Here is a 12,772-nt window from a genome sequence, read left to right as displayed (position 1 = left end):
ATCTTGAATTATATGGTATACCATTGAGTACCGCATGAACTTGCGTGGAAGATTGTCTAATTATGCCAAAACAAAACGTATAGATTTTTCCAAGATATTTGAGTCAACAAAAGTATTTATAGGAATTTCAGTATATTTAAAGCGCTATGAATCTTTGCAAAAGACAGCGTTCTGAAGCGATCGTACAGATTGCAACCATAGGAATGAAACTAATCACATAAAAATGATTATGGAAATTGTGAACCTGGAAAGGTAATATATAAACGTGTGAACAAGTCATAAAGCTTAATGAATAAATTCATAGCAACAGCCCCCGTAGCTCAGTTGGTTAGAGCGTTGGTCTTATGAGCCGAAGGTCGCGGGTTCGAGCCCCGCCGGGAGCACCTTTTTGTGTTTTATTGAACGTTGATAAAACGTGTATAAGTATTTTTTTTTAGATAATAAGTATATTTTTTGTATCTCAACTCTCTTGAAAATATAGAAATCGCCTCTCAACTTCGAAACCGGTAAAGGGTTAGTCCCTCAACTTCTCAAACTGGATAACTTTAGTCCATCATACTACTTCGGATGGTTTCGTTGATGATGTGGCATGATTTTGACCCTGGTATTCAGAGTTGACTGTCACCTCTTCTTCGTTCTGTTTTCTCACGCTATAGGCATTTCATCGAATAGTTGATGTGCACAATCTGGCTCGTGGGCTCCTGCCACTTATGCTTGCCGGCTACTTGTTGCTATGGCCAACTTAGATCGGGAGATTGGAGAGACCCCCGCCGGGAGCACCTTTTTGTGTTTTATTGAACGTTGATAAAACGTGTATAAGTATTTTTTTTGAGATAATAAGTATATTTTTTGTATCTCAACTCTCTTGAAAATATAGAAATCGCCCCTCAACTTCGAAACCGGTAAAGGGTTAGTCCCTCAACTTCTCAAACTGGATAACTTTAGTCCATCATACTACTTCGGATGGTTTCGTTGATGATGTGGCATGATTTTGACCCTGGTATTCAGAGTTGACTGTCACCTCTTCTTCGTTCTATTTTCTCACGCTATAGGCATTTCATCGAATAGTTGATGTGCACAATCTGGCTCGTGGGCTCCTGCCACTTATGCTTGCCGGCTACTTGTTGCTATGGCCAACTTAGATCGGGAGATTGGAGAGACACCCGCCGGGAGCACCTTTTTGTGTTTTATTGAACGTTGATAAAACGTGTATAAGTATTTTTTTTTGAGATAATAAGTATATTTTTTGTATCTCAACTCTCTTGAAAATATAGAAATCGCCCCTCAACTTCGAAACCGGTAAAGGGTTAGTCCCTCAACTTCTCAAACTGGATAACTTTAGTCCATCATACTACTTCGGATGGTTTCGTTGATGATGTGGCATGATTTTGACCCTGGTATTCAGAGTTGACTGTCACCTCTTCTTCGTTCTATTTTCTCACGCTATAGGCATTTCATCGAATAGTTGATGTGCACAATCTGGCTCGTGGGCTCCTGCCACTTATGCTTGCCGGCTACTTGTTGCTATGGCCAACTTAGATCGGGAGATTGGAGAGACATATAGAGGCGGGAGGACCTTTTTGTGTTTTATTGAACGTTGATAAAACGTGTATAAGTATTTTTTTGAGATAATAAGTATATTTTTTGTATCTCAACTCTCTTGAAAATATAGAAATCGCCTCTCAACTTCGAAACCGGTAAAGGGTTAGTCCCTCAACTTCTCAAACTGGATAACTTTAGTCCATCATACTACTTCAGATGGTTTCGTTGATGATGTGGCATGATTTTGACCCTGGTATTCAGAGTTGACTGTCACCTCTTCTTCGTTCTATTTTCTCACGCTATAGGCATTTCATCGAATAGTTGATGTGCACAATCTGGCTCGTGGGCTCCTGCCACTTATGCTTGCCGGCTACTTGTTGCTATGGCCAACTTAGATCGGGAGATTGGAGAGACCCCCGCCGGGAGCACCTTTTTGTGTTTTATTGAACGTTGATAAAACGTGTATAAGTATTTTTTTGAGATAATAAGTATATTTTTTGTATCTCAACTCTCTTGAAAATATAGAAATCGCCTCTCAACTTCGAAACCGGTAAAGGGTTAGTCCCTCAACTTCTCAAACTGGATAACTTTAGTCCATCATACTACTTCGGATGGTTTCGTTGATGATGTGGCATGATTTTGACCCTGGTATTCAGAGTTGACTGTCACCTCTTCTTCGTTCTATTTTCTCACGCTATAGGCATTTCATCGAATAGTTGATGTGCACAATCTGGCTCGTGGGCTCCTGCCACTTATGCTTGCCGGCTACTTGTTGCTATGGCCAACTTAGATCGGGAGATTGGAGAGACCCCCGCCGGGAGCACCTTTTTGTGTTTTATTGAACGTTGATAAAACGTGTATAAGTATTTTTTTTTGAGATAATAAGTATATTTTTTGTATCTCAACTCTCTTGAAAATATAGAAATCGCCCCTCAACTTCGAAACCGGTAAAGGGTTAGTCCCTCAACTTCTCAAACTGGATAACTTTAGTCCATCATACTACTTCGGATGGTTTCGTTGATGATGTGGCATGATTTTGACCCTGGTATTCAGAGTTGACTGTCACCTCTTCTTCGTTCTATTTTCTCACGCTATAGGCATTTCATCGAATAGTTGATGTGCACAATCTGGCTCGTGGGCTCCTGCCACTTATGCTTGCCGGCTACTTGTTGCTATGGCCAACTTAGATCGGGAGATTGGAGAGACCCCCGCCGGGAGCACCTTTTTGTGTTTTATTGAACGTTGATAAAACGTGTATAAGTATTTTTTTTTGAGATAATAAGTATATTTTTTGTATCTCAACTCTCTTGAAAATATAGAAATCGCCCCTCAACTTCGAAACCGGTAAAGGGTTAGTCCCTCAACTTCTCAAACTGGATAACTTTAGTCCATCATACTACTTCGGATGGTTTCGTTGATGATGTGGCATGATTTTGACCCTGGTATTCAGAGTTGACTGTCACCTCTTCTTCGTTCTATTTTCTCACGCTATAGGCATTTCATCGAATAGTTGATGTGCACAATCTGGCTCGTGGGCTCCTGCCACTTATGCTTGCCGGCTACTTGTTGCTATGGCCAACTTAGATCGGGAGATTGGAGAGACCCCCGCCGGGAGCACCTTTTTGTGTTTTATTGAACGTTGATAAAACGTGTATAAGTATTTTTTTTGAGATAATAAGTATATTTTTTGTATCTCAACTCTCTTGAAAATATAGAAATCGCCCCTCAACTTCGAAACCGGTAAAGGGTTAGTCCCTCAACTTCTCAAACTGGATAACTTTAGTCCATCATACTACTTCGGATGGTTTCGTTGATGATGTGGCATGATTTTGACCCTGGTATTCAGAGTTGACTGTCACCTCTTCTTCGTTCTATTTTCTCACGCTATAGGCATTTCATCGAATAGTTGATGTGCACAATCTGGCTCGTGGGCTCCTGCCACTTATGCTTGCCGGCTACTTGTTGCTATGGCCAACTTAGATCGGGAGATTGGAGAGACCCCCGCCGGGAGCACCTTTTTGTGTTTTATTGAACGTTGATAAAACGTGTATAAGTATTTTTTTTTGAGATAATAAGTATATTTTTTGTATCTCAACTCTCTTGAAAATATAGAAATCGCCCCTCAACTTCGAAACCGGTAAAGGGTTAGTCCCTCAACTTCTCAAACTGGATAACTTTAGTCCATCATACTACTTCGGATGGTTTCGTTGATGATGTGGCATGATTTTGACCCTGGTATTCAGAGTTGACTGTCACCTCTTCTTCGTTCTATTTTCTCACGCTATAGGCATTTCATCGAATAGTTGATGTGCACAATCTGGCTCGTGGGCTCCTGCCACTTATGCTTGCCGGCTACTTGTTGCTATGGCCAACTTAGATCGGGAGATTGGAGAGACATATAGAGGCGGGAGGAGCTCGTGGTGGCCGGTGGCTGCACGACCCTCGTCGTAGCTTGAGCCTTGAGCAGGAGGGGGCCCGACACCGGCTCTTTTCCTCCTCCATGCCAATGCCAGACTTGGGTCCATGGCGTATTCTTGGCGTCTTTATTAAACGTTGATAAAACGTGTATAAGTATTTTTTTTTGAGATAATAAGTATATTTTTTGTATCTCAACTCTCTTGAAAATAAAGAAATCGCCCTTCAACTTCGAAACCGGTAAAGGGTTAGTCCCTCAACTTCTCAAACTGGATAACTTTAGTCCATCATACTACTTCAGATGGTTTCGTTGATGATGTGGCATGATTTTGACCCTGGTATTCAGAGTTGACTGTCACCTCTTCTTCGTTCTATTTTCTCACGCTATAGGCATTTCATCGAATAGTTGATGTGCACAATCTGGCTCGTGGGCTCCTGCCACTTATGCTTGCCGGCTACTTGTTGCTATGGCCAACTTAGATCGGGAGATTGGAGAGACATATAGAGGCGGGAGGAGCTCGTGGTGGCCGGTGGCTGCACGACCCTTGTCGTAGCTTGAGCCTTGAGCAGGAGGGGGCCCGACACCGGCTCTTTTCCTCCTCCATGCCAATGCCAGACTTGGGTCCATGGCGTATTCTTGGTGTCTTTTTTGAATGTTGATAAAACGTGTATAAGTATTTTTTTGAGATAATAAGTATATTTTTTGTATCTCAACTCTCTTGAAAATATAGAAATCGCCTCTCAACTTCGAAACCGGTAAAGGGTTAGTCCCTCAACTTCTCAAACTGGATAACTTTAGTCCATCATACTACTTCGGATGGTTTCGTTGATGATGTGGCATGATTTTGACCCTGGTATTCAGAGTTGACTGTCACCTCTTCTTCGTTCTATTTTCTCACGCTATAGGCATTTCATCGAATAGTTGATGTGCACAATCTGGCTCGTGGGCTCCTGCCACTTACGCTTGCCGGCTACTTGTTGCTATGGCCAACTTAGATCGGGAGATTGGAGAGACATATAGAGGCGGGAGGAGCTCGCGGTGGCCGGTGGCTGCACGACCCTCGTCGTAGCTTGAGCCTTGAGCAGGAGGGGGCCCGACACCGGCTCTTTTCCTCCTCCATGCCAATACCAGACACGGGTCCACGGCGTATTCTTGGTATCTTTGATCTAGCGGCAGCCTCTCATACGTGGTGTTGACGGATGTGGCTCCAATCAACATGACGGGACTAGAGCCCGGACGCGGGCAGCTCTCCCATCACGGTGAGCCCATGGGGGTGCAGCCTGTGCGCCCGCACAGGGCCCACAGATTTCAGGGGCCCCAGAAAAAAAATTCGACGCAGGAAAGCTACTAGGCTCAGCCAATTTAGTTGCAACACTCATTCATAGACGGGCATTTGCCCTCTAAGCCGATGCGCGCTTGAAGCACAGAAGCAGGCCCTCTATCGTCTCCTATGGAGCGCATCTTGCGCCTCCAGCGATTCTAGACAAAGCGAGGAGCGACTCGTCTCTTCTTTTCTTCCTCCGGCGGCCATCGGCGTAGATTAGATTGCGATTCTTCTGTCCGACGAGGGATCTAGACGAGGGAGAACCAATGAACTAGTAAGTCAGGAATTGCCAGCAAGGGATAGAGACGAGGGATTTATCTTATCTTTTGTCTGCTGACAGGTAATGTTCAAGCCATCTCCAATTTCTCAAACGTGTCGCCCGTCGTTCGTCGATAACCGGCGATCCTGTGAGGCTTTGACTATTAATTTCAATTTCGCCTGCTATTTAGTTTTGCTAAAATCTTGTAGCTAATTTTATTCTAATCATCTATTAGGGGTCTGGTATTGCCATATCCAAGTCGTGTCTTCACTTAGAAAACATGATTCTGGTTGCCAAAAGCATAAGAAGAAACAAAAAAACGAGGGTTGAACATAGAAAACTTGTATTAGAGAAGATTGATTATAGGATATCATTGAAGATTTTATTACAAAAAACACAAAAAGAATGATTTTATTACAAAGAACCAATAATAGATACGATTCTTGATATATTCAATTGACATGTAAGATATTGTGATCTTTATATTATTATAGCTCTATTTATGTAGTTTTTTAAAGCGAGATAGAGCCTATTTTCGCACGGGACCTCCGATTTCGCCGGCTCGGCCCTGCCGACAGGCGAGGTACGCGGCGCACCCCGTTGTTCCAGGTATCTCAAACCGACCCGTAGGCCGCCCCGGTCCGCGCAGGCTCCAATCGTGAATGCATCTGTTTTTTTTAAGCATCAGTACAGACACAAGCGTTCATATACACGCGCATACAATTCTTGATATATTCAACTGACATGTAAGATATTGTGATCTTTATGTTATTATAGCTCTATTTATGTAGTTTTTTAAAGCGAGATAGAGCCTATTTTCGCACGGGACCTCCGATTTCGCCGGCTCGGCCCTGCCGACAGGCGGAGTACGCGGCGCGCCCCGTTGTTCCAGGTATCTCAAACCGACCCGTAGGACGACGGCGGCCGCCCCGGTCCGCGCAGGCTCCAATCGTGAATGCATCTGTTTTTTTTTGAGCATCAGTACAGACACAAGCGCTCGTATACACGCGCATACACTCACCCCTATGAATGCACACACGCACACCCTACCCCTATGAGCACCTCCGACATATCATCTTGAGATTTACAAAGTCACCGTAGGCGAATAATGCGAGCACCAGGATTTGAACCCTGATGGGTTGAAGATACCACTGTCCACCTAACCAACTCAACCACATGTTAATTCACGTGAATGCATCTGTTACTTGTGTACTTGTAGCCGGGGACGCGTCCTTTCCGGCGAGGTGCACGGCTAGCTCGATTTCTTTCCGAGGCTAGCTACCGCGGTATGGGTTCGGCGGGGTTCGGCTCCTCTGCAGTACAGCTATTACTGTACGCGTGCTGTAGCGTCTAGCATCATGGCTCTCCTTTCTCCCCCCTTAATTCTATGAATAATTAGAACAAAAATCCCTATTAGTCCGGAGGAAAATCTCCCACGGTTGTACAATTGCAGCCAAACAGATAAACGCTGGCGCCAAACAGAACGAGCTGATAGTTTCTTGGCGCCAAAATCCTCCCACTCGTCCTCTTCCTCCTGGTCCTCCTCGGAGAAAAAATGAGACCAAGGTATGCTGATCTGAACGTGTTGTAGAGATCTCGCTTCTGCTGAACTAACGTTGTGGCCAATCAGAACGTGTTGACAATTTCGTCGGCGCCTCCTCCTGCTCGTCTCCCTTGTTCCTCCCACTCATCCTCCCTAGCGAGAACAAGACCAAGGTACGTTTGTGTGTGCCTGTTGTAGATGATTTCCCTTCTATCTTACTTTTGTCCTGATCGTCCTCCTTGTAGCTAGGACAAGAACAAGATATATTGAGTTGTAGATGATATACGGGTGCCTGTGATGTACATGGTAGCAACAAAAATAAAGACGTCAATCTGAAAGTATATGACATATGTTTCAATTGTATTCATGTTGGCAGCAACAAAGATCTCATGGAATGAGTTTGCTATCATAGATTATAAAAGAAAAAAACACAAATTGTAATGGAGAATATGATTAACTCCACCAACGAAGGTTCTAACAGGTACCAATAATCTTGTTCAATTCTTATTAGGCCATGTCATCTTATGATTGTAGTGTAAGCAGAGAAACAAATAAGTTATGCTTAATTTGTGCAGGACAAATGTGGTTCCTAGTTGGATGCCTCAGATTGGTATGAAGTTTAATTCCACAAAAGAGGCTTGGAACTTTTGGACATGTTATGGAGGTCATACTGGTTTTGATGTAAGGGTAAATTATGAAAACAAGAGCAAACTTGATGGAGTAATCACTTCTGCAAGATATGTTTGTTCTAATGAAGGCTACAGAAGAAAAGACAAAAGGGATAATAATACAAAGCGTCCTCGTGCAGAAACAAGGACCGGCTGCAATGTTCGAATGGGAATCACTATAGACTGAGAAGCAGAAGATTATGAGGTGCATGAGTTAGTTGTTGAACACAACCATGTCTTGCAATTACCTGGGACAAGCCACTTGATGCCGTCACAACGGAAGATTTCGGCCTTGCAAGCATTTGAAATTGAAACAGCAGATGATTCAGGAATTGTACCTAAAAGAGCCCATGAGTTAGCAAGTCGACAAGTTGGTGGTCCACTGAACCTTGGCTACACATGTCGTGATCGCAAGAACCACTTGCGAACCAGGCGTCAAAGGGACTTGATGTATGGTGAAGCTGGAAGTATGCTTAAGTACTTTAGAGATAAAAAGAATGAGAATCCTGCATTTGAATATGATATGCAACTAGATTGCGATGAACAAATAGCGAATATCTTTTGGGTTGATGCAAAGATGATCATTAACTATGCTCATTTCGGTGATGTTGTTACTTTCGATACAACATTGGGACAAACAAAGAGTACAGACCCTTCGGTGTGTTTGTTGGATTCAACCATTTTAGAGAAATGGTCATTTTTGGTGCTGCACTTTTATATGATGAGACATTTGAATCATTCAAATGGTTGTTCAACACGTTCCTATCATTGCATAACAAGAAGCAACCTAGAACAATCTTTACTGATCAAGATGTAGCAATGGGTAATGCAGTTCAGGCGGTATTTACCGAAGCATGGCATGGATTATGCACTTTTCACATAATGCAAAATGCCATCAGGCACTTACCTCATAAGAAAAAAGACGAGGAGGGACCAAATGTACTTGCTGATTTCAGCGCTTGCATGTAAAAGTATGAGGAAGAGGAAGCCTTTGTAGAAGCTTTCAATGCCATCAGAAGCAATGTGGATACACAAACTTGGTTGGACAGCATCTACAAAGTAAAAGAGAAATGGGCAAGATGTTACATGAGGAATGCTTACACTATAGGCATGAGAAGCACACAATTAAGTGAGAGGTTGAACAGTGACTTGAAAGACCATCTAAAGTCTGATCTTGACATCCTTCGGTTTTTTAAGCACGTAGAGAGGGCTGTGCAAGAGAAAAGAGATAACGAGGTAAATGAGGAATATGAGTCTAGGAAAAAATTACCTAGAGTCAGAATGAGGACTCCTATGGTAATACAAGCGAGCAAGGTTTACACACCACGCATATTTGAAGATTTTCAGAATGAATATGAAAGATCTATCTCAGCATACATCAAGCCATCGATAGAACACAATGCATATATTGTTGCAATTGCAAGTCTTGACCCAGAATTCACATATGAAGAAGAGTGCAAAGTTGTAGTTGATTATGAAGAGCAAAAAGTTTTCTGCGATTGTGGGCAATTTGAAAGAGTTGGTATATTGTGTAGTCATGCTTTGAAAGCACTTGATGTCATGAATATTAAGTACCTTCCAGGCCACTATATTTTGAAGCGATGGACTCGAGAAGCGTGAAGCGACACTATACAAAACAGCCATGGAAACATTGTTTTGGAAGATCCTAGATCAGAAGATAGACAACAGTTGAAGTTTTTCATGCACGAGTTCCTTGGCATAGCTTCACAGGCAGTTAGATCAGAAGAGTGTATCAAACTAGTAGATGATGCTTTGAAGAATCTTAGGAAGCAAGTTGAAGAGAAAGCTCGTACTACTACATGCAGAACTGAAGATATATCTAAAGAACCAGACGATTGTTTAAAGGATGCTTGCCTAAAGAAAAAGGAAATTCCAAAGAAAAATTTAAGAAGAAAGAAATCATGGCTTGACAATCAGCACCCAAATAAAAAGAAGAAGGAGACAACTAAAGCGGTACCCAAAAATCAAAATCATTCTGTAAATCTCTTGCACATGTCTAACCAGACTACTTATTAAATAGAGTAATATAGTAACAACTCAACTAACATTGGTTTTGTTTTGTTTTTATTTTTGCATAGGGAGGAAAGAATGACATTTCAGTAGCACAATACCAAGCACCTATAGAGCAAATGGCTGGAACAAATGCAAATGGTTTGCAAGAATATGGGTACTATGCTCGTTTACTGACGGTATTTCCACCTACCATGTCTATATAAAATTCATTGTTAAGCAATATGATACTTCATATAATCAGTTATATATCCCTTAATTTGTAGAGTGAAGCCGATGATCTTTGGAACTTACAAAACTATCATGGGATAGGTTGATGAATATGTGTTATTTTGTCTTGCTAGATCGACAGATTATGCAGAAGGAATATCTGAATCAGCACACATGGGACCCAATCTGTTGAGTGTTCATTATTTCACTGCAATCAGTTTAGTCTCAGTTCACTCCTAGTTTCCGAAGACAGAACAATCAGTTTAATTTCAGTTTACTACAACAATGATCTGTTGATTACTTATCACTTTTAAATATTCTAGTGAGATGGTTACAACTATGTACCACAATAGGTTTTTATCTCTCCATGTACGGTGTACAATCAGATACAACATGGACTGCTAGTGGCACTATTTGATCATCAGCACAAGCACTAATTCTTCAGCTAGTGATCTGAATAATTGGACAGAGACGCAAGTGACCACTGTCACAACATAACTGTAATTAAACTCAGCACACATGCATGTACTCTCTACTGGCTATTGACTAACCATATTGCCATGAAAGATTAATAGATGGTCAAACAAGCACATGCTCTCGAACTAATGATGAAAAAAATGAATAAATTAGTTCTAAGTAACACCAAGTAATTCACCTTGGGTTTTGCTAGTGGGGCTACGCCGGGCAGGAGGGCGCCGAGGTCGACCGTGCTGCTCCGAGACATCGCCGTCGTCCTATTCCTCGTCGAGCTCGTCGGGGGAGACTCCAGCTTGCCGTTGTCGTCAGGCTCGTCGATCTCGCTCGTTGCTCTGCTGCTTGTGTAGTTCGTCGTCTCCCTGCTACTAGCAGAGACGTGAGGCGGTGCAGCAGCGGCGTATTCGATCGGCTCCCGCAGTAGTGCGCTCTCCGGCCATCCCTTGCAGCTGCCGGTAGAAGCCATGGGGCACGGCCGCACGGGGATGGATAAGAAGCAGCGCGCAGAGAGGCAGGGATATAGAGGGAGGGCATCGCCAGAGCAGTTCGGGGCGAGCGCATTTGGCCGGAGCAGCGCAGTGTACCTGGATTTCGCTCGGCCGGAGCAGTGTTGTGGATTGGGGAAAACAGTGGCCAAGCTTCTCTAGACGAATGAGATAAGACAGAGAGAGAGTGGGGAATGGTGTGGCCGTGTGGGTCTCTTCTAGTTTTCTTTACTTTTTTGTATGAGCCCATCGATTCTTTGTTGAAGCCATCTGATTAAAATAGACGGCAGATGCTAGACGCTACAGCACGAGCCGAACCCCCGCGGTATACGCTACACGGAGAGAGATGCATACGTACACAAGCAACGCATGCTAGCTAATCGATTTACCCTGGAGGAATCAACCAACCTGGTAGTAGCTACTCCTACCTTCGACTGATAAGAGGAAGTAGAAAAAAAAACGGGGATGCAAAATAAATTGGACCGTGGTGTTCAGCTCAATGCCAATGAGACCTGGTGCCAGCCAAGGACCTCATCGGCCTCGTCAAAGCTCGATGCGGCGAGTACGGTGACCAAGCCACGTGATCAACGAAACCATAAGTGATATGAGAGATTAAAGTTATCCGGTTTAAAAAATTAAAGGACTAAGATTTACTGGTTTTGAAGTTAAGGAACCATTTCTTGAGGGGCCAAAAATATACTTATCCTATTTTTTCCTCCTTTGGTGTCACATTCAGCGAGCTAAGGTCACGAACTCCGTCAGGGGCATCCCCAATAGACTCCTGGTCTCCATTAGTGGCCATTGCACTTCCAGCTCAGAGGCACCACACGGAATGAACTGAATCTTTGCATAATCTCCTTGCAAATCATGAATCAGCGGGAACTATGGCGACGCCACAGGGTGCTCATCTTGGAGGTCCCCCTGATCACTGCCGCGCAGCACATCCCCTCTGGATAGTGGATACGGCCGCAAGTGCCGATAGTTCGGCAAGTGCTGATAGCTTCGGTTTCCTGGCGTTGATTTGCCGGTTGACGGACACAAACGCTCTGCCCAGCCAATCCCTTGCCATGGCCCCAACCGTGCTTGCCCAGCCTGATCGGGGAAATGCGAGACCAGTGCTTTGCCTGAATCCGTGTCACTGCCAGTGCGCATGCATTTCAGTTCCTCATCATACCTGAGTAAAAAATTAGCTAATCCCGCAACAGATTCTCTACCATTCCCATGGACTTCTTCCAGCGTGTCCACTACAAGCGATGGTCATCAAGGATATTCTGACGGATTATGCCACCTCCATTGGACTTAAAATCAATTTCCACAAATCGACTCTCATTCCTTTACCAAAAAGGCTTTCGCCTCGCTTTATATATAAAGCACCAACCACCACCAAAGCCGATACAAACGACAACACGCCACACCAACACACACCCAAGGCCAGATACATAGGTGCCAAGGACCTACAACAACAACAACACACCGGACGACTCGAAGTAGACTAAACAATGACTGTAAGCAACACTATGGAGTCGCCGGAGCCCTTCATGGTGAAGATACCACGAAGAGGTGAAGCTGAGAGTCGATGAACCGTGAGCTCCAAGACAGTGCCTTGAGGAAGGATACAACACCGAAGCGCCGCCACCGCCCGATCCAAAGATCTAGATTTTCATCCGGAGCACGACGAAGGGAAAGGAGCAACCACAACGGAGACTTCAGGAAGATGACGACGACCATGGGCGTCGCCTCCGTCGGCCCGACCAATGCCAGGCAGGATTTTCACCCTGGCAATCATACTCCGACTTCGTCCAAGGTGCCGCTGAAGGAAA

At 43.8% G+C, this 12,772-nt stretch overlaps 1 protein-coding gene and 1 non-coding gene across 9 annotated transcripts; one reads left to right on the top strand and one right to left on the bottom strand.

The window, feature by feature from the left end:
* The first annotated feature begins 309 nt into the window (after positions 1–309).
* On the top strand, positions 310–383 carry TRNAI-UAU. The gene has a single exon. It is a non-coding gene; the product is annotated as a tRNA-Ile (tRNA).
* A 6,526-nt stretch (positions 384–6,909) lies between these two features.
* LOC125536051 lies at positions 6,910–11,181 on the bottom strand. 8 transcript variants are annotated; one of them, XR_007294905.1, is made up of 4 exons: positions 10,649–11,179; positions 8,660–8,804; positions 8,001–8,213; positions 6,910–7,329 (listed from the first exon to the last, which is right to left on the bottom strand). XR_007294905.1 is itself a non-coding variant. In XM_048699141.1 (2 exons), exons 1-2 carry the CDS (start codon positions 10,931–10,933, stop codon positions 8,945–8,947), a joined length of 303 nt encoding a protein of 100 aa, XP_048555098.1. In that variant the 5' UTR covers positions 10,934–11,181; the 3' UTR covers positions 8,815–8,944. The 8 variants fall into 8 exon arrangements, 1 of the variants encoding a protein (XP_048555098.1); XR_007294902.1 differs by having other exon boundaries at positions 6,910–7,376; positions 10,649–11,178; XR_007294904.1 differs by having other exon boundaries at positions 6,910–7,376; positions 8,091–8,213; positions 10,649–11,178.
* Positions 11,182–12,772: the final 1,591 nt, after the last annotated feature.

The sequence above is a fragment of the Triticum urartu genome, chromosome 2, assembly GCF_003073215.2.
Source record: "Triticum urartu cultivar G1812 chromosome 2, Tu2.1, whole genome shotgun sequence".
Lineage (NCBI taxonomy): Eukaryota > Viridiplantae > Streptophyta > Magnoliopsida > Poales > Poaceae > Triticum > Triticum urartu.
Note: the sequence above shows the minus strand (reverse complement) of the source record. Positions and strands in the feature narration are given on the sequence as shown.

Coding starts and splice junctions, on each gene's coding strand:
- LOC125536051 (XM_048699141.1), bottom strand. CDS start 10,933: ATGGCTTCTACCGGCAGCTGCAAGGGATGGCCGGAGAGCGCACTACTG.